Source organism: Coregonus clupeaformis, chromosome 16, assembly GCF_020615455.1.
Source record: "Coregonus clupeaformis isolate EN_2021a chromosome 16, ASM2061545v1, whole genome shotgun sequence".
Classification (NCBI taxonomy): Eukaryota; Metazoa; Chordata; class Actinopteri; order Salmoniformes; family Salmonidae; genus Coregonus; species Coregonus clupeaformis.
Window position 1 is genome coordinate 38,236,981 of NC_059207.1, and position 22,804 is coordinate 38,259,784.

At 42.4% G+C, this 22,804-nt stretch overlaps 2 protein-coding genes across 2 annotated transcripts in view; one reads left to right on the forward strand and one right to left on the reverse strand.

Annotated features, from left to right (window-relative positions):
• Window positions 1–4,452, forward strand: part of LOC121584783 (transmembrane protein 132C-like) — a 253,640-nt gene extending 249,188 nt beyond the window's left edge. The window contains exon 9 of the mRNA XM_041900894.2: window positions 15–4,452. Within this exon, the coding sequence (XP_041756828.1) occupies window positions 15–1,208 (1,194 nt within the window). The 3' untranslated portion in view covers window positions 1,209–4,452. The remainder of the gene's footprint in view (window positions 1–14) is intronic.
• Window positions 4,453–10,198: 5,746 nt separating this feature from the next.
• The window catches only part of LOC121584782 (solute carrier family 15 member 4), a 63,157-nt gene continuing 50,551 nt past the window's right edge, over window positions 10,199–22,804 (reverse strand). The window contains exon 9 of the mRNA XM_041900893.2: window positions 10,199–11,382. Coding sequence (XP_041756827.1) covers window positions 11,216–11,382 — 167 coding nt within the window. The 3' untranslated portion in view covers window positions 10,199–11,215. The remainder of the gene's footprint in view (window positions 11,383–22,804) is intronic.

Consider the following 22,804-nt stretch of genomic DNA (forward strand, 5'->3'; position numbering starts at 1 on the left):
GTATGTTTGTCCAGGAGGCCCTGATCAGCGCATGGCTGCAGTTCAGTGATGGCTCCATGGCTCCTCTGGACCTGTACAACCCAGACTACTTTGTCCTGATGGCTACATCTCTGGATGAGGAGGTGGTGACGGTGCAGCAAGACCCCTTCTGGAAGTGGCCTGTGATCGTGACCGAGTCCGAGGGCCAGGGCCTGCTGGTCAGGGTGGAGATGACCGTCTGTGAGCTCTGCCAGAAGTTCAAACGCCGCAGCGTGCTGGCTGCAGGCAACTGCAACGTCAGGGTGAAGTTTGGCCTGAGCGACACCGGCACCTCCAGAGGCAGTGACTACGGGCCAGAGGGCGAGGAGCTGGAGAACAGGGCCAGCGACCGCAGACAGCAGTCCCCTTCCCAGGACAGGACTGGTCTGGACGCCCACTACTACGGCAGCTCCATCTCTGACATGGACAACGGGGTCATGAGGAGGGTCACCACCACCACCACCAAGAGTACCATCGTCAGGAGGCCCAATGGAGACAAGCTGTCAGACGATGGGAACCAGGTCCAGAACATGCCAGACCTCTCTGAATTCCCTGCTCAGGTCGACCTCCCTCGCAGCCGCAACATGGACGATGATCTGATCCAGACAGCCCGGGGCCTCACTGACCTGGAGATTGGCATGTACGCCCTGCTAGGGGTCTTCTGCCTGGCCATCCTGGTCTTCCTCATCAACTGCATCTCCTACACCCTCAAGTACCGCCACAAAGAGATGTCCATCGAGGGCCAGGAGAGCATGAACCACGCCCATGACTGGGTGTGGCTGGGGAACGAGGCGGAGCTGCTGGAGAGTCAAGTTAGTCTGTCCCCCCAGCAGGACGAGCTCACCTCCATGGTGGACTGCACTGCGGGGCTGGAGGAGGGCAGCCACCTGCTCAACGGGGCCTCTGTCCAGAAGAACGTGCAGGGCCAGGTGCACCGGGCAGCAGACACTGGGGGCTGCACAGCCAAGGACAGCAAAGGAGACTCGCCGACCACAAAGAGGAAGCGTGTGAAGTTCACCACGTTCACCACCATCCTGCCGGACAATGGCTGCCCCACTGTCAGCACACTGAGCATGGGTCACAGCCAGGACATTAAGTGGGTGTGTCAAGACGTAGAGCTAGGGGACTACAAGGAGCCCTGGAACTACATGGAGAGGTTAAATGACAGTGCTTTAAAAGAGGTGGCGTAGTCTGTGTGCTCAGTGCACTTACAGCGAACTCACCCTTATGCCTTTCACAGTGAAGTTGGCCTGGACAACACCTAAAACTAAACCCAGAGGAGGTTGAAATCTGGAAAATGTATTCAATGGGACAAAAACAGTAATGATACCACACAGGAATAATTGAAAATCATTAACTTGAAAATAAATGAGGATGTCTGTTTATTTTTTGATAATTTGTTTATCTCTTAATATCTTCCTACCTTTTTATCATTATTTCATTATGGTTATTTTGTAGGTAGACTTAAACCATGTTCCCAGACTAGCTCTGCATTACTGACAAAACTACGGAATGTTAAGCAGATGAAATGTGGATTTAAGAATGTAATCTGAATAAATATGTAAGATGTATATAAAGTACTCATAGAAAGGTTTTGGAAGTTTTGTAGCATTTTGAATATTGATTTCCTATTGCACATAGTTTTTTTTTAATCATTATTTTATTATGGTTATTTTGTAGGTAGACTTAAACCATGTTCCCAGACTAGCTCTGGATTACTGACAAAACTAGGAAATGTTATGCAGATGATATGTAGATTTAAGAATGTAATATGAATAAATATTTAAGATGTATATAAAGTACTCATAGAAAGGTTTTGGAAGTTTTGTAGCATTTTGAATATTGATTTCCTATTCCACTTAGTTTAAAACAATATATATATATATATATATATATATATATATATATAAATGTCTGGCCTCCCAGAATAGACCAGAGATAGCCTACAGAACATCCTGCATGCGGTTTGAAATGAAGGCACATGGCTATGTATATACTGAACAGTCCTCCTACAAGCCATTGTATTGTTGCTCTATATATTGTATTTTCATATCTATCATTTAAAGAATATTCAACAATGTAGAGTATGCGTGTCCACTTCTATCCACTAACCACATGGAAATACATTAAACACGCTCACAGGAATTTCTCTTTGCTGCCCACTATCTTCAATGACTGGAGATTAGTGCTTTTCCATGTTATGTCTTCATATAAGCCACACAGTATAATTAATATGGTGTAGGAGTTGTAATCGACTACAATAATTACCAGTAATGGAATCATTTCACAAAGGCTACATTTCCATGGTGAAGAAAACTATTCACCCATTAGGCCACTGTAAGTCATTTGCTGCTCTTCTATTCTCAGAATTTAGCCAAACATACTTAACTCAACTGTATATTAGATCAATCCATTAAGCTTTGTAGCACAACAGCTAGATTTGGATAAAGGATGAAGCTGTCTCCAATTATTCCACCAGCAACTATTAGAGTGATTCTCTACAATAACATGACGCCTACTGCATGAATAATGATTGTTCTACATGTTAATGTGACATTTCCTCTACAACCCCTCACATTAAAATACTGTGAGCTTTGGCAGAAATGCCAATTATGGTCAAATTAACCCATCTCTGAGCCTGCAGAAATGCTCGGCGAGGACAAAGTGGAATGGGATTTCCTCTTGCTCTTTTGAAATGGAAAATTCCCATCATCAACCCTAATAAATAAGCCAAGCATTCTACAGTAGGTGGGGAAAGAGGATGGGGAAAACATTTCCACTGTAGTTACTTCAAATATGAGTAATTTAGCTAACCAGCACAGTCATAATATCAACTTGACATCAATAATCAATGTGACTTTTTGAGATCATGTTGCAATATCTACTGCTAGGGAGTAGACACTAGACAGACAGCTGAGCCAGCAAATTACAGCAATATCCTTTCACTGCTGAATTAAACTAGTTGTTGTGTCTACAAGGCCCATTGAATAGTGCTCTCCTGAAAGCTCATGTGCACTGATAGGAGCCCTCCTCATTCCTTTATCCATTTAGTTCAAGTAGCTTGTCTACATGATTCCCTGCTGCTCCTGCGGTTCCTCTATTGATCTTACGCTCTATGGTGAATGAAAACCTCCCTTCTATCTCTGTTTATCTCTTCCTCCCTCTGTCTTTCCCTCTGTTTCTCTCTCCTCTCACTCTTTGTCTCTGTTTCTCCCCTGTCCTGATGAATGATTTTTTCTTTTTCCTCTGCTCTTTTTTCTTCCCCTGTGTGATTTGGCCTATGCTGTGGCTCTATCAGTGGAGTGGAGTGGGATTGATGTGGGGGCTGTGTGCAGTGCAGTGTGCTGGGACTGTGAACGCTGTGCACTGTGGACTGTGAAGGGCGCAGAGAGCCATCCAGGCCTAGGAAGAATTTAACATGATTGATGGAGGGAAGGAGGGCCCTCTGTAATTAATACACCACTATCACTCTGTTTCTTTGCCCAGTGGTGACTTTGGCCTTGCCACTTAGAGACAAAGCAGCAGCACAGGCTATTACAAGTCCACTTGTTCCTTTGTTTTATCCCTCCTGAGTCTCTGTTTGGAAATAGATATACCTAAATGAAATTACAGATATAATACGTTTGCTTTGTAGTCCAGGCAAACATAAATAAAACTCCCATAGGACTCCACTTGGATATACTTAACTGAATTGACCATGAGACCAGCAGTACACTCACAGTAAATGAGGAGCTGTTCTGTTCTCCCTGTGGTAGTGATGTACACTCTGTGTGTTTACTCTCTCGAAATTGACTTATGTAGCTTACTGTTATATATATATTTTTGGTACATCTTTTGCAGTGTGTTATAATAACTAACATACACAGACTCAAGCATCTACAAACACGCGCACGGGCACACACACACAGACTTCACACATCGTTTGAGGTTGAGTTCTCAGACTGTGCTGGTGATCCTTCTAAATTTTGGAAAACCATAAATGCACTGAAGCGTGGAAATGCCTTTCCTCCCCTGCCTAAGCAAGTTGTCTCAGATTCTGGCATCATTACTGAGAAAAATAAGATAAGTGATTCTTTTAATCAGCATTTTATCTCTGCAGGCTTTTTATTTGAAATAAATTGTGGTTTAATTAACCCTGGTCAGTCAGTCGACTGCTCTTCCCTCTCCCAGCCTACAGTTGGCTCATTGGAAGATCATTCAACTTCTAGCGAATCTAGAGCAACTTTCTACTTGTGATGTGCTAGATGCCTTGCTTAAGATAGATGTCGACAAAACAAAATACGCTAGACAAGGTGGGATCTTTTTGTGTGAATTATTCGAGAAATGTCGGTGGAAACCCTTTAATGCGCAAGTATTTATATAATCGTATCGAAGTAAACTTGGAGTCACGCGATGACATGTGGTGTGGTCCTCCCACTACTGTGAGTCAGGAAAGCGTACAGTTTATTAGGCTACAGATGAAAAGAAAATAAGTTATGAACTTCACAGGATGGTGAAAGTGCAAGGTGATGCTTGATGCTCCTTTCCAATAAATATCGAGGGGCTTATTCTGGTGACATGATCATCAATGCTTGGCTGCTGTTTGACAAATAAAAATAATATTTTGTCCAAAATAATCTCATCATGTAGGCTATAAGTGCGCTCTAGCCAACAGCACACAGATACAGTACTGTATCTTATCCAGAGCGACTTACAGTTAGTGAGTGCATACATTTTCATACTGGTCCCCCGTGGGAATCAAACCCACAACCCTGGCGTTGCAAGCGCCATGCTCTACCAACTGAGCTACACAGGAAAAAGAAACGGGACAATTGAATTTGATGGAAACACACCTCTGGTGGGAACATTTTAGAATATTCGCATGAACATTTGTCCCCAATTGGATGGAAACCAAGTTATTGACACATTTTTTATCTGACGATTATCTCGGGTGCTATCCCCAGGGTTTGGAAGGTGGCCCATGTGTAACAGTGTTGCTTCCGTCCCTCTCCTCGCCCCCTCAATGCATTGCACTCTTTTTGTTTCTAAAGCCCTCCTGCATAAACTTCTGCCATACCTTACTTCATTGTTAACTTATAGACATAGGAGATACCAGACCCGGTCTCAGGGATGGCTAACTCTGGAGATCCCTTCGATCTCCTCCACAGGAGGCTGCTGAGGGAGAATGGCTCATAATAATGTCCGAAACGGAGCAAATGGAATGGCATCAAACACCTGTAAACCATGTGTTTGATGTATTTGATAATATTCCACCCCAGTCATTACCACGAGCCCGTTCTCTCCAATTAAGGTGCCACCAACCTCCTGTGATCTCCACCGAGTTGGGTAGATCTGCTTTTAGTTTTTTGGCACTTTACTGAAGAATGTGTCTGTTTATGATTGTGTTTTGTTTTTCATGTGTTGTTGTGTATAATAACGTGTATTTCAATGTCTATATGTATGTGTAGTTTAATGTGTATATTGTATTTTGATATGTATTGTTGTGCTAAACAGGGCTCATCTGAAAAGAGACCTTGGTCTCAGCATTGACTCCCTGTCAAAATAAAGGTTAAATAAAATAAAAAGAGCAGCTGTCAAGTTCAGCTTAGCATTCCAGTCTAACCATTTATTTTACAGATGGCGCCACGGGGAAATGCAGACAACATTGTTCAAAAACACAACTCTGGTGCCTGAGCCAAGTAGCTGTGCCTTGTAAACAAAGTCTCCCGCCTGACCTGTGCACCTCAGTGGGATGACAAACAACAACATTCCCCCCTCCTCCCCACCCCCCGGATCCACTACAGAAAATAGCAGTGATGGCTCAAACACCCAAAGGCAATGAAAGATTGGCTGGCAAAAAGCCTCCAGCTGCAAGATGAGGGGTGCACCCAACCATGTCATATAGATATATAGTGAGGCTGGTTGGAAAATATACCACTCCAAGACCTTGTGGGACATTTTTAAACCTGTTTGAAAACAAGTGAAGGTCACAAGGCCAGAGTGATGTACAGTATACCTGCTGATGATAGCAGCAAGCTTCGTCAAGGCTGAGGAAGATTTATTTTTATATTTTGATGAGACTCTGGATGTATCCCTACACAAACAACCTCAGCAGATAATGACAAATCTTAACAATAAATCCTGGTACATACAACATACCTGCAATAAGTTGTTTTTCTGGTTATCTGTTCGCCTGTCTGGACAACCTAATGTAACACAGCTTAATACTCCTCCTGCCACACTTCCCGGTGCTATGGAAACCGGCACTGACAGTGACAAAACATGTTGTTGAACTGAACAATAGATACATGAATAATAATTTGTTCTGGGCTGGACTACATCCCACATCCCCTTCAACAGGGTTATCTTGTTGCTGCTGATCCAGTGTGCCTGAAATTCCTAAACTTCCAAAAATATCTGAGATTATCTCCTCTATGGTTCAAGAAAATCCTGCAATGCAACAGAAAGGACTTCAGAACGCCCATAAACCAAAACATCCTAAATAACATATCAAATGTGTCGTACGTAAACTGAGTGTACAAAACATTAGGAACACCCGCTCTTCCATGACATACACTGATCAGGTGAAAGCTATGATCCCTTATTGATGTTACTTGTTAAGTCAACTTCAATTAGTGCAGAGGAAGGGGAGGAAACAGGTTAAAGAAGGATTTTTAAGCCTTGAGACATGGGTTGTGTATGTTTTATTTATCCTTTATTTAACTAGGCAAGTCAGTTAAGAACACATTCTAATTTATAATGACGGCCTACACCGGCCAAACCCGGACGACGATGGGCCAATTGTGCGCCGCCCTATGGGACTCCCAATCACAGCTGGTTGTGATACAGCCTGGAATCGAACCAGGGGGTCTGTAGTGACACCTCAAGCATTGAGATGCAGTGCCTTAGACCGCTGCGCCACTCGGGAGCCCATGTGTGCCATTCAGCGCGTGAGTGGGCAAGATAAAATATTTAAGAGCCTTAGAACGGGGTATGGTAGTTGGTGCCAGGCGCACCGGTTTGAGTGTGTCAAGAACTGCAACACTGCTGGGTTTTTCACGCTCAACAGTTTCCCATATGTATCAAGAATGTACCACCACCCAAAGGACATCCAGCCAACTTGACACAACTGTGGGAAGCATTGGAGTCAGCATGGGCATCCCTGTGGAACGCTTTCGACACCTTGTAGAGTCCATGCCCCGATTAATTGAAGCTGTTCTGAGGGCAAAAGGGTGTGCAACTCAATATTAGGAAGGTGTTCCTAATGTTTTGTACAATCAGTATATAAACCAATGATGCATATAAATCGTTGGAATAAAAACTAATGATTAGTGTATTATGGATGGATGATCTGGGTGCCTTGGGCTGCATTTACACAGCCCAATTCTGATCTTTCTTTCACTAATTGGTCTTTTGACCAATTAGATCAGCTCTGAAAAAGATCTGATGTGATTGGTCAAAAGACCAATTAGTGGAAAAAAGAACATACTTGGGATGCCTGTGTAAATACAGCCTTTAAGGCTCAAGCAATTAAAAGGTTTTAATGGTTCCAATAGATTATCTTAATGAACGTGAGAAAATGTAAGATAATACCCGCTTATTCAATAATTACAACTGTTTGATATAGTATATGATAGTAGTCAATACTGATGTTTAGTTTGAATAATCTTGTTCAATAATCTGTTTCTAAACTACTATCCAAATGACTTACTACAAACCCTGTTGTACATCTATTAGTCTAGATAATGACTAGAAATACACATTAGAAACAATTGATTTCATAACTAGCTTACAGCTCTCCAGTTCCACTGCTTTGTAAAGCCTGGTCTACAAACCTGACCTAAACCCTGAACCTCAAAGGCAATATCTCAATTATTCAGTATTTTTCAATGTTATTGCCCTTCAAGACTTCCTCCATAACCAAAAAAAATAATAACCACTCATATCTGCCAAAAAGTAATCTTGTGAGAAAGAAGCGGCCACACAGCTATAACCTGGAGGCTTTGCTTTAAATTCAAACATCGAGCTGGTTGTTCTGACACACTTGTGTGGTCTGAATCCAACCACCAGACTCCATCTAATTTAATATATAGGAAACGACCCGGCGTTGTTGCCTCGGCTGTATGGCCTCAGCATTAACGCATGATTTGTGGAGACGTGCCGATTTCAATCCCAGTCTGATGAAATTGAAGAAATATGCATACGCTTCACTGGAAATGCTAAACTTCACACGAGTCACAATAAGAGCTCTGTGTTATACAAAGTATTCTGTGACAACCTGCCAGCGGGGGTCTCCCATTTCTAAGAGGAATAATAGGGTTACAATGGACTAGAAGATGCTTACCGTAATAGATACATAATATAACCCGGATTATGGCAAATATATGCTAATGCTCGTGCTAACATAACAGTTATCAAACAGTTGTAAAACAGACAGCATCAATATGACTAAAATACTTACGGTTCTCTTTTACCCATCTTTAAAATAATAGATGTCAATCATTACATGTCAAGTCCTAAGGGATAAGCAATCTCAAACAAAGTGTTTCCTTTAGAGTAGCCAATGTAGAAAATTACAGATTTAATATATTTTATTGGCAAAAATAACAACCCCCCCAAAAAAGTATTTTTATAAATACCAATGCTCCAGCATGTTTCTTCAAAAGCTGTTGACACAAAAAAGGAAGACTTACATTTGAAATACTGAATAAAATAGTGAACCACCATTCATCAAACAAACACTAATAACAGCCAAAATAATGTTTTCAGCCACTGTCAATGAGTTAGTAAGTGGTTTCAATGTGATAGCTAAAAGGTCAATTCAAGCCACCAACCTGAGAATCTGTAAACAGCTATACTTCATGAGATCTCAAAGACAGTTTACTAACTCCTCTAAACAATTGTATTGGTATTCTTTAATAATTAAATTATTCCACCTCCCTTGAGCCCTGAGTGGATTTTGGTTTGTAAAACACCTTACTTTCAGCTTTCACTTTTTGCACTTAAGTCTAGATAAAGCAAACATGCAGATAACTCCTAAACAATCACTTGTTGGGAAAAGAAAAATAAATAAACATTGTGGATCTTGCTGTTTAACAGAACATATATAGTTTTCAAGTGCCACAGTCAACGACCAAATAAGAGGGATTACATGGAGTGTTCTGAACATTGTCTCCCGTATGATAAGTATACAGTAGTCACGACCCCCCAAAGCTACAGTATCTAAAAGTGCAGTCTATCCATAAGGACACCATGTGGTCACTACAGACATTCATATTCATTAATACATCCAAATCAGAGGCTAGCCATTGTCAGAGACTGATACTGCAAATGAACATTTTCATCTTAACCTTCACCCCAAGTGCATAAAGAAACAGTAACTCTAAAATTGTGGTTCAGTCTGAACTAAATGTCAACTTGATAAAAAAATAAATGTGTTTCACGATACAACCAATTTGATACAATTCACATTGTTTTCTGCTGCAGCAATCACAGAATATCCCGTTTCAGCAACACTATATTTTGCTTTTGCTGGCTAGGGATGATTAGTCAGAGTAAATTATGATGGTAAATATATCAGAATGGTATACAAGTTGAACCAGCTGGCACTATGTACATTTAATGTCATTGTTTTTTTTTCTGTAATCAGATTAAAGTTTGATTAAATCATTGCATAGATGAAAAGTAGTAGTAGTCTAAACCTTATTCATGGTTTTTAGCAGGCAAATTTAATTCAAGAAATACCTCTGATATTTAAGTAACTCTAGATCAACACCTAAAAGACAAAGTGTATGTATACACTGAGTGTACAAAACATTGAGGACCGCCCGCTCTTTCCATGACAGACTGACCAGGTGAAAGCCATGTTCCCTTATTGATGTCACCTGTTAAATCCACTTCAAATCAGTGTAGATGAAGGGGAGGAGACAGGTTAAAGAAGGATTTTTAAGCCTCGAGACAATTGTGTATGCGTGGCATTCGGAGGCTGAATGGGCAAGACAAAAATATTGAAGTGGCTTTGAACAGGGTATGGTAGTAGGTGCCAGGCACACCGGTTTGTGTTTGATACACAGTTTCTGTGTGTATCAAGGATGGTCCACCACCCAAAGGACATCCAGCCAACTTGACAACTGTGGGAAGCATTGGAGTCAACATGGGCCAGCATCCCTGTGGAACGCTTTTGACACCTTGTAGAGTCCAGAATTGAGGCTGTTCTGAGGGCAAAAGGGGGTGCAACTCAATATTAGGAAGGTGTTCCTAATGTTTTGTACACTCACCGTATAAGCAACAGTATGACATCATTCAAAATTAAAGACTGAAAACATAGTACCATATTGAAAACGCTTACAGTAGGTGAAAATAATGATTAGTAAAAAAACATGTTTTATTTAACCTATACATGCCAATCATAAACAGATGTTTAAAAAAGTTATCTAGCAAACACCAAGCCCCTAATCACAATTGAATAATGTTCAATACTGTCTGAATATGGCACAATTCCTCTACTGCAAATTATCAAAGAAAGGCTTTAAGAGAAAACAAACAAGAGTACAAACCTGATCAGTCAGTTGATGAATCCTCAAAAGTTTTTCAAAGTAGTGTGTCATGTTAAATTGTAAATTGATCTATGATACCAGTAAAAAGGCTACAGTCGTGTAATGCCATACTTATCTGACGATAGGAGTGAGTCATTTGGGTTTAATTTGAGCAGTTTACGTTAAATAATTAGTTTAAATTATTGAAAATTACATAATTCGTATTCAAGGGCACCCTGATCTAACACAGTAATTATAGTTTAAATAAGGTACTGTACAATAAATATACATTAAAGATGAACTTGATCTCATGTGAGGGAAATAGATATTTCTCCTTTAAAATGTAATAGTCTTACAAACCCATTGAGGAAAAGAACACAAACTATCCCGTACCAAATCGAGATTCCCTAAAAGCACGTCACTTTGATACAGCTACGACCGGAAGGGACTTTTTCGTAGCAGGTTAGGAGAATTAACGTAGCAGGTTAGGAGAATTAGGTTAAGGTTAGGAAAAGGGTTAGAGTTGGATAAAATGCTCTCTTAACTTGCTACGAAAAGTCACTTCCGGTCATAGCTGTATCGAAGTGGCGTGTTTTTAGGGACTCCAGTACCAAATCAGGCAGGTGTTTTGGCACTAACCACTACGAACTAAAGCAGGTAGGGTGAGGTCAGATGGACAGGGGTCAGTCCTGGGACCCAGATGAAGTGATACCCTGCCTCTGACTTCCTGCTCTATTACTCTTCCGTTTGTCGTACTTGACCGACACGATGAGGAAGACCAGCAGGGTGAGGCCCTGGATCCCCGCTAGCAGGAAGAAGTAGTAGTTGAGCTGGGAGTCATTGATGTTACCTAGAGGGAGGGAGAGAGGGGGGAGGCACAGGGACATTGTTATGACAGACATCAGTGCAACATCTCAGAAAGAGACACCACAAGAACCTGCAGAGAGGAAGAGATGGGGAGACAAGAGGGCATGATGCAGATGTCATAAATCATTAGTCACAATAAAAATGGGGTATAGAAAGAGCAAAACATGACAAACAGCAGTGGTTGATGCAACCTGCAGAGAGGGAGAAAGAGTCAGAGATGGATGGGCGCATGACACCAACATCACAATGCAGTGTTCCACATTAATGGCATACATACTGTTCATTCAGGCATACAGATGTAGGATCTTAATTTGAGCCAGTTTGCTACAGCAGGAAAATAATCCTGGAGCAACAGGAAATGTGAATTATGTGGATTATAATGAATGGACATTTTTGTAGGTGTTGATACATTTTTGTTTAGGGCAAGTCAAGTCAAATTTCTAAGAGGAAATTACAAACTTTAGAAGCATTTTTAAAACTCAAATACACTACAGCAACAAAGGTGATCAAATTAAGATCCTACATCTGTATGGGCATAACCTGACAATGTCACATGGCAACAAAAGTTTTTCTGTTTCCATGTTTAGCTCGCTCTTTCGAGAGAAATGGAATGAGATCAGTCTTGTGCATGAGAAGAAACAGCTCCATCACAGTGCAGCGGGAAGCCGATTTCTTCTTGTCTTATTACTTATGAGATGTTCGACGCAGTTTGACCCCACACTTCAATGATCATATGGAGGGTATTATTGAGGATCTGGGATTGAAGCTTGAGAAATAACAGAACAGTTTGGACCCTCAGCTGTGAGGAGCGGCAGGGAGTCTCAACACTATTAAAGGACTGTTTCCTCAGAGGAACAGATGCAATAAAAATGAGAAAAATCACAATCACTTTATTGTTCGACCTTCACTCTGGCTTAGTGGGATTGAAATATGAGCTGTGTGTGTATTGGAGACACTGGCGCAGTATGTCATAGAAAAGCTCTGACTATTTTCAGTACAAAACAACTGGTCGGCATCTCTCCTACATAGACCCTTGTTAGAGCAACTCAGCAACCCTATGCAAACCATATCACCACCTTAAATCTGTAGTACTATAAAATTCATATTGTCCAAGACAATACTACCCTTCTGTCTTAATGAGATAAAAATTGGCACCCTTCTTTCTCAGCTAAACAACATCACCAGTCTCCAGTTTCAGCAGTGCATCGTTACTAAGAAGCCTCTTTCCGAGGTTTATATTTGCACCCAGCTATTGCAGTCTTTACTTCTGAACGTTGGCACTGCTGATTGGTTGTCCCTATTCAAACAAACACTGGAGGGGAATTCTAAACAAAATCTTGTTTTTCCCCGCTATAGTTTGACATGAAGGGAAAAGCCGGACTAAATCCTCCATTTTGAAACTTAAACGGAACATTGTCTGACAATTTTGCTGGCATTAGAGAAGCTTTCCACCCCTGGCAGTCTGGTTTACTGGCCTTGCTGGTCAGCCAGAAGCCTAATGCAAATCACAGCTATTCATTTGACGGCTGCCCTATCAGAGTGCCCTGCATAACGTTTCAGTTTATACAATAGGCACACAGCATGGTACGCTTTCTTAGCCCGGAAGGATACATGAGAGAATGGATAGAGCTAGCTAGCTTACATACTGTATCTTCAAATGAGGAAGTCCAAAGCTCCAAGGCAGTGTGCTGTCAAAAGAATGCACCTACTAAGTTCTCCATGTGGGACTGTCACTGTGAATAAAGACCTAGAGAAGAAGGACTAGGCTTGATTTTAAATTGTATAACGGGGTAATCCCACAGAAATCTTGTCATTTCCCATGGTGAGGGTGGGTGGCACGGGTGGGCTGAGAAAGAGAGAGAACAGGAAGAGTGGTGTGATGGCCCTCCGGGCCCTGGGGTTCAGAGACCTGTCCCTTCAGAGTTGGGGGCCCTGGGGCCAGGAGAACACAATGACTCAGTCACAGAGCCTCAAAGTCATTGTGTACACGACAGCAGAAGAGGTCAAACACACACATGATACTGGGGAGGTCATCAACATGACCCCAATTCACCAAGGGCTTGAACTTTTTACTGGACACGCTTTGGGATTTGCACAATTTGATAAGTCACAAGGCATGACCAGAATACAACACTGACCTTATACATATATAGGATTGCAATCATTTGTATTACCTCGCTAACAATTGACAGATTTACCGCAGAGTGTATCCCAAGGCCTCAGAGTTCTCATTCCCTTCCAAATGTAAACCTATAAACTATGCTCACTCAAAACTGAAAACAAACTCAATGGATTGCTGCTAGCGGCACTTCACCAGAGGCAGAAGATATGCAGGTCGGCATATTTTAACCATAAAGAACCTCCAAACTGCAACAGGTAGGACTCACTCTGTAGGCAGTCTAAATGCATGTAGAACTACACATTCAGGTGCATGCCTCATGTTTCCTTTGCAGTTCATCATAGGATTGTATTAACCTTTATGAGAAAGTGTTGCAGGTCCTGTCCCTCCGTATGCAGTCAGCAGAGCACATCTGAATCCATATCACATCCACATCCAGCCTCTCTGCTGTCTGTGTGCTCTGCATGCTCTTTATGGATAATTGGAAAAGGAGAAGATTACAGAAAGACCATCGGGATAACGTTCACAGAGGGGGTCAATACCTTAAAGGCCCAGTGCAGTCAAAAACTTTATTTTCCTGTGATATATACTGTATTACTGGAACCATGTCGTCCAAAAAGTTATACTTTTGAATCATCTGTCCATAGAACGTTCTTCCAAGAGTCTTGATGATCATCCAGGTGCTTTTTGGCAAACTTGAGTCAACTTTTTGGACGAGATGGGTCCCATTATGCCTGGCGAAAACCAAACACTGCATTCCACAGTAAGAACATCATACTAAAAGGTCAAGCATGGTGGTGGTGGTGTGATGGTTTGGGGATGCTTTGCTGCCTCAGGACCTGGACGACTTGCCTTAATAAAAGGAACCATGAATTCTGCTCTGTATCAGAGAATTCTACAGGAGAATGTCAGACCATCCATCTGTGAGCTGAAGCTGAAGCGCAGCTGGGTCATGCAGCAAGACAATGATCCAAAACACACAATCAAGTCTACATGAAAATTGCTAAAAAGCAACAAATTGGAAGTTTTGGAATGGCCTAGTCAAAGTCCAGACCTAATCCCAATTGAGATGTTGTTGCAGGACTTGAAACAAGCAGTTCATGCTTGAAAACCCACACGTCACTCAATTAAAGCAGTTCTGCATGGAAGAGTGGGCCAAAATTCCTCCACAGCGATGTGAGAGACTGATCAACAACTACAGGAAACATTTGTTTGGAGTCATTGCAGCTAAAGGTGGCACAACCAGTTATTGAGTGTAAGGGGGCAATTACTTTTTCACACAGGGGAATTGGGTGTTGCATAACTTTGTTTATGAAATAAATGAAATAAATATGTACCGTAATTTTCGGACTATAAGCCGCGCCTTTTTTCCTATTTGTCGACCCTGCGGCTTATATAACGGTGCGGCTAATCTATGGATTTTTACAGCTAACGGCCACTAGAAGACCTCCTAAATCTATGGATTTTACAGGTTACAGTCCACCAACTTTAACTCTATGGGCTCTATGACCGGTCCGCGCCCCCCACCTTTAAGCGGCGGGCTCCAGCAGGAAAAGCTGGAGGCCGGAAAAGAGTGAGACAGGTAGCGCGCAAAAGTAAAAGTGGAACCGAGAGTGGTACGAGAGACAGAACGAGAGACAGAACGAGAGCAAGACAGACAGACATTACGAGAGCGAGACAGTTTGTGCAAAGGAAAGTTTTCATGCACAAACCCTCATTATGGAAAACAAACGTAGAAATGCATATGATGCAGCTTTTAAGTTAAAGGCAGTCAATCTGGCTGTCAAAACATCCACGATCATTAACGGGTTCCGAAAGGCTGGACTGCTGCGTGATGAAGAGGAGGACGCCGCCACAGCTGAGGCCCTTCATAGGCTGTTCGATTCCGACAGTGACGAAGAGGAGTTCGTTGGTTTTGAGAGCGACAACGAAGGAGAGAGGAGAGTGGCTGACGAAGCCACCCTGAGCCTCTTCGTTTCCGACACTGAAGATGAGGACTTTGGTGGTTTTAGTACGCAGGAAGAAGACGGAGATGAGGATTAATGACTTGACTTTTCTGGTTACAGCCGTGTACTGCACCTTAGCCTAAAAGATGAAGACGAGGATTAATGACTTTTCTGGTAGGCTGATTACCGTATATTTTAAGCAGCCGTGTTGCTGCAACTTTAGGCTTACGCGCTTACTGTCGTGTTACAGGCACTTTATTTTGCACTTTCAAAAAAACACATTTAATTTAGCCATTGATATTGCCTCGTCAAGCGCTGTAAGCTTTGTTTTTTGTTATGGTACTACTGTAGGCTATAATGTAGATAAATATTCAAAGATGTGCACACTTTTTCAAGGTTTTTCAAAAATAACCAAAGTTAAGTGGTTAAATGATTGTGACGCTATTAACTAATTTTGCTGGGGAACCCCTAGCACTCCCTCAAGGACCACTGGTTGAAAACCACTGCTGTAGATCACTGCCGGTATAAAGCGCTGGGAGCGCACCGTTTAAGTTTGAAAGTTGAAAAGTTTGTGTGTCTGAAACGCTATGTGATACAGTACAGTTTACACAGCACAGTATATGTTCTGTAGCTACTATTGCACTAAATGGTAACACTTGAATACGTTATGCAAATATGCAACTTGTTTGTTGAAATGTTAATAAATGGGAGCTTCCTCAAGCAGCCATCTCTTTCCCGACAATCCCCTCTGTGCACGAACCCTTACATATGGTAATTAAACATTAAAACACCTGCGGCTTATAGTCCAGTGCGGCTTATATATGTACACATCATTCAATATCATTCAATTTAGCTGCTGCGGCTTATACTCCGGTGCGCCTTATAGTGCGGAAAATACGGTAATTGTTGTGTTATTTGTTCACTTAAGTTCCCTTTATCTAATATTAGGTTTTGGTTGAAGATCTGATAACATTCAGTATCACAAATATGCAAAAGTAGAGAAAATTAGAAAGGGGGCAAATACTTTTTCATAGCACAGTATATATATATCCACACCGAGGTTGGAATGATACTGTGAAATTGTGAACATTATGATAATGCCCTTTTAGTGTAAGAGTTGTTTGAAAAGACAGTGTGAAATTTCACCCTGTTTTGGTGGGAGGGAGTTTTGGCCTTCCATGGTGACATTTAGTCATTAGTAAATAGACCAATAAGAAAGAGAGCGTTCCAAATCTCTCTGCCAATTTCCGCTCCACACTCAGACCACTCCAAATAGTCATAGCAAAATTCTTGCTTGAGAAATTGCTCTTGGCTAAGAAACTATTTGTTTATTTTTGACCATTTTAATTGAAAACAACTTAATTGTTATGTAGAAATTATTTGATATTGAGATAAAAACAGCTGCATTGGACCTTAAACCAGGTCGTTAGAGATTGCATACGATTCAACAGCGCTGCCCATCTATGTGAATGTAATTTCACTAATTGAAAACATTTCATCTTACTTTCAAAAGGCCAGGGAATTTCTCTCCTGATTAGATTGGCGACAGTCATTTTGTAATTCTACAATAGGTAAAGCTCCACCAGTGTATCAGTGTAGAAATAGCATGGAGGAGCCAAACACTAAAAGTTTTTCCATTTCAGACCTTTTTCGTTGGTGCTCACTCAAGCTTGGACATGTTTAAAATGTTAGTAAAATACCAAAATAATAGATTCCGACGTAATGTTGAATAATTCATAGGGAATAAAACAATTTGCACAGTAGGCTAGCACAGGGGGTATGGGTATGCCGGCAGAGAGTCTACTGCTAGTATTTCAAATCGATAGCTAACACTCAGAGAGTCTGCAAGCACAGCCTTAATTAAACAGGGGTGATGGCTTTAAGGGGACTGAGAGAGGCCAAGGCACAACTGCAGCTGAATAAATACATGTTGAGGGGAAAGAGCACCCTGTTCATTGACCTTAATTGTGTAGTGTTTTATAGATTCAATAAACATCCCTGGAGAATAAGTAATATAACTGGCTCCGGAGGAATATCAGGGGACGACTGATTAGCGGAAAACGAGTTTATGGGGTGCGTTTGAAAAATTATGCAAGGTTTACATTTTTGTAATGGAACTTTCCTAATTTTCATTAGTCTGCTTCCCTCCTTCCTGCCCACAGTATGTGGCAATAACCATGCCACTGTATGGCTGTGCTGTGGTACTGTATTGGAGCAAGTCATGTTGTGCAGAGATGGATCATGTCAATATCAATTTAAGGTTTTTGAAATTGATCAATACATTTAAGCTCTCAATGCAATGTCCCAACAGTTTCACACTTCAAGGCATTCAATCCCATTTTCTGGTACAAAATGAATTTAATGAAGGGGATCAATGCAGGTTTTTATGTTTTCAACTATGCCTGAACATATTCTGTCAGACTTCTCTTCCTTGTGTTGTAAAACTTCTGATTTGACTAGAGTAAATGGATTCAGTAGATCAATCATGAGTACCGGTAATTGTAAATACATTGATAATTGTATCTATCAATACCATTATTAGCTTATCTATATGGAGAAATCACTATACTGAACTCTGACACCATTAAAGGAAATAACAGGCTTCTGTTATTTGAGGGACAGGCTTCTCCATTGAGGGAGACTATGGCCAGTTCTTAGATTTGTAGTTACAGTGAGGGAAAAAAGTATTTGATCCCCTGCTGATTTTGTACGTTTGCCCACTGACAAAGAAATGATCCGTTTATAATTGTAATGGTAGGTTTATTTGAACAGTGAGAGACAGAATAACAACAAAAACATCCAGAAAAACGCATGTCAAAAATGTTATAAATTGATTTGCATTTTAAATGAGGGAAATAAGTATTTGACCCCCTCTCAATCAGAAAGATTTCTGGCTCCCAGGTGTCTTTTATACAGGTAACGAGCTGAGATTAGGAGCACACTCTTAAAGGGAGTGCTCCTAATCTCAGCTTGTTACCTATATAAAAAGACAGCTGTCCACAGAAGCAATCAATCAATCAGATTCCAAACTCTCCACCATGGCAAAGACCAAAGAGCTCTCCAAGGATGTCAGGGACAAGATTGTAGACCTACACAAGGCTGGAATGGGCTACAAGACCATCACCAAGCAGCTTGGTGAGAAGGTGACAACAGTTGGTGCGATTATTCGCAAATGGAAGAAACACAAAATAACTGTCAATCTCCGTCGGCCTGGGGCTCCATGCAAGATCTCACCTCGTGGAGTTGCATTGATCATGAGAACGGTGAGGAATCAGCCCGAACTACACAGGAGGATCTTGTCAATGATCTCAAGGCAGCTGGGACCATAGTCACCAAGAAAACAATTGGTAACACACTACGCTGTGAAGGACTGAAATCCTGCAGCGCCAGCAAGGTCCCCCTGCTCAAGAAAGCACATATACAGGGCTGTCTGAAGTTTGCCAATGAACATCTGAATGATTCAGAGGAGAACTGGGTGAAAGTGTTGTGGTCAGATGAGACCAAAATCGAGCTCTTTGGCATCAACTCAACTCGCCGTGTTTGGAGGAGGAGGAATGCTGCCTATGACCCCAAGAACACCATCCGCACCGTCAAACATGGAGGTGGAAACATTATGCTTTGGGGGAGTTTTTCTGCTAAAGGGACAGGACAACTTCACAGCATCAAAGGGACGATGGACGGGGCCATGTACCGTCAAATCTTGGGTGAGAACCTCCTTCCCTCAGCCAGGGCATTGAAAATGGGTCGTGGATGGGTATTCCAGCATGACAATAATCCCATAGAAAATCTGTGGAGGGAGCTGAAGGTTCGAGATGCCAAACGTCAGCCTCGAAACCTTAATGACTTGGAGAAGATCTGCAAAGAGGAGTGGGACAAAATCCCTCCTGAGATGTGTGCAAACCTGGTGGCCAACTACAAGAAACATCTGACCTCTGTGATTGCCAACAAGGGTTTTGCCACTAAGTACTAAGGCATGTTTTGCAGAGGGGTCAAATACTTATTTCCCTCATTAAATGCAAATCAATTTATAACATTTTTGACATGCGTTTTTCTGGATTTTGTTGTTGTTATTCTGTCTCTCACTATTCAAATAAACCTACCATTAGAATTATAGACTGATCATGTCTTTGTCAGTGGGCAAAAGTACAAAATCAGCAGGGGATCAAATACTTTTTTCCCTCACTGTATTGAGAGTTGATCAGATGGCATTTACAGCATAAAATAAAATAAAAATTACATCTCATATAGATTTTATTTCCATTCTAAAAGGAAACATTTTGCTATAGTATATACACTTACACTAAAAGTATGTGGACACCCCTTCAAATTAGTGTATTCGGCAATTTCAGCCACTGACAGGTGTATAAAATCGAGCACAGAGCCATGCAATCTCCGTAGACAAACATTGGCAGTAGAATGGCCCGTAATGAAAAGCTCAGTGACTTTCAACGTGGCACCGTCATAAGATGCCACCTTTCCAACAAGTCAGTTTATCACATTTCTGACCTGCTAGAGCTGCCCTGGTCAACTGTAAGTGCTGTTATTGTGAAGTGAAAACATCTAGAAGCAACAACGGCTCAGCCGCGAAGTGGTAGACCACACAAGCTCACAGAACGGGACCGCCGAGTGCTGAAGCGCGTAGCGCATAAAAGTTGTCTGTCCTCGGTTGCAACACTCACTACCGAGTTCCAAACTGCCTCTGGAAGCAAAATAACTGTTTGTCAGGAGCTTCATGAAATGGGTTTCCATGGCCGAGCAGCCGCACACAAGCCTAAGCTCACCATGCGCAATGCCAAGCGTTGGCTGGAGTGGTGTAAAGGTCGCCGCCATTGGACTCTGGAGCAGTGGAAATGCGTTATCTGGAGTGATGAATCTCCATCTGGCAGTCCAACGGACAAATCTGGGTTTGGCGGATGCCTGGAGAACGCTACCCGCCGAATGCATAGTGCCAACAATAAAATGTGGTGGAAGAGGAATAATGGTCTGGGGCTGTTTTTCATGGTTCGGGCTAGGCCCCTTAGTTCTAGTGAAGGGAAATGTTTACGCTACAGCATACAATGACATTCTAGACGATATTGTGCTTCCAACTTTGTGGCAACAGTTTGGGGAAGGCCCTTTCCTGTTTCAGCATGACAATGCCCCTGTGTACAAAAGCGAGATCCATACAGAAATGGTTTGTCAGGTCTCCCGTGTGGCGCAGCGGTCTAAGGCACTGCAGTGCATGAGGCGTCACTACAGATCCGGGTTTGATCCAGGGCTGTGTCGCAGCCGGCCGCGACCGGGAGACCCATGAGGCGACACACAATTGGCCCAGCATCGTCCGGGTTAGGGGAGGGTTTGGCCGGCCGGGATGTCCTTGTCCCATCGCGCTCTAGCGACTCCTGTGGCAAGCCGGGCGCATGCATGCTGACACGGTCACCAGTTGTACGGTGTTCCTCCAACACATTGGTGCGGCTGGCTTCCAGGTTAAGCGAGCATTGTGTCAAGAAGCAGCGCAGCTTGGCAGGGTCATGTTTCGGAAGATGCATGGCTCTCGACCTTCACCTCTCCCGAGTCTGTACGGGAGTTGCAGCGATGGGACAAGACTGTAACTACCAATTGGATATCATGAAATTGAGGCGAAAAAGGGGTAAAAAGTATTTAAAAATATAATAATAATAATAATAATAATAATAATAATAATAATAATAATAATATGGTTTGTCGAGATCGGTGTGGAAGAACTTGACTGGCCTGCACAGAGCCCTGACCTCAACCCCATCGAACACCTTTGGGATGAATTGGAACGCCGACTGAGAGCCAGGCCTAATCGCCCAACATCAGTGCCCGACCTCACTAATGCTCGTAGCTGAATGGAAGCAAGTCCCCGTAGCAATGTTCCAAAATCTAGTGGAAAGCCTTCCCAGAAGAGAGGAGGCTGTTATAGCAGCAAAGGGGGGGAACAACTCCATATTTACTGCCCATGATTTCGGAATAAAATGTTTGACAAGTAGGTGTCCACATACATATTATCAAGAATACCTGATAGCTCTAATCTCAAGAAGAGTTCTTGAAAGATGAATAGCTCTCTGAGCATTTCTTCCTTTTCTGGAACCTTTGCCCCCCATTAAAACACTGACATTTCACTAAGCATCACCCAATGGTCCGTGAGCAGGATATGAGGGTCTCAACCCAAACTTTGAATGTCCAAAATCCCCTGATATCTGATCCTGGATCAGTCAGGACTTGAACACGGTACAATGAAAATAAAAGGCCATTTCCTGGTCTGTGACTGCAGCTACATACTCAGAGCATCAAGCTCTGTGTTCCTGAAAGTCAATGGTGTATGAATACATTGGCCAATAACTCAAAGGAGCACCCGTTTCAGCAGAATAAACCATATTTATGTGTACAAGCAAACTCATGAGGCAGAAGAGGTTGACCTTTCATTGACTTTAACCGTGGGGTTAACGGAGCACATTGCAGTCTCCGTCAGAGGAGACAAGATGGCTGCCTTTTCTAGGACCACATAAAGGAATGTGATAATGACCAGTAAGATGTGGCGTCACCAAGTCGAAAACATAACACAAATACTAGTTACCAAAGGCATATGCTTTTACATTTGGACAGATTTCTGGTCTCTATTTTTGTACCTAACTTTGCTTCTCTACCTGTGCATGTCTGCTGCTAGTTTGTGTGGATTAGAAGAGAGGAGGTGGTGTAGTGTAACAGAGGTGAGCAGTAGCCTCCAGCATGCCAAGGAGGTAGCTAGCTAGCTGTGCCAGCTCTCTGGTGTGCCCCAGGGGCAGCTTTACTTAAGAGGAGGGGGCTGTTTAATCAGGCCCCCAGCCTGTGATTAATACTGTGTGTCTGTCCCCAAGCATGCACCCCTCTACTCAGCTCACAAGCTCCTGTTTAATCCATGCTTCACTCCACTTCGCTCCGTCTCCGCATCACACAGCCCTCAGCCATGTAAATAAGTGCACTGAGTCACGGGGGTGGGGGGGGGGGATAGAGACAGGTAAAGCCCAGCAAAGTAAGTGGGAAAAGACAAAACAGCAAACTGATCTCTAACAGGCTTTGAGGATAAAGCTTTGGCCACCTGGATGTTTATTCTGTTTGTTCGCCTGCCTTACGATGTTCAGTCTCTCTTTAAATAACTTTTTCAAAAAGAAGAGAGAGCGAGAGAAAGAAGGCTTGCAGGCAAACTGGGGTCTCATTTAACAATCAAATGATGCTTACTAAACAAACAGCTCCTCGGGCGAGGCGAGGGATGGATTTATGAAGCCGTGCCAAGCATCTTCAAGTGCTAACATCATCAAAAATACCTCCCAACCTGTCGGCACACTGTATTAATGAGC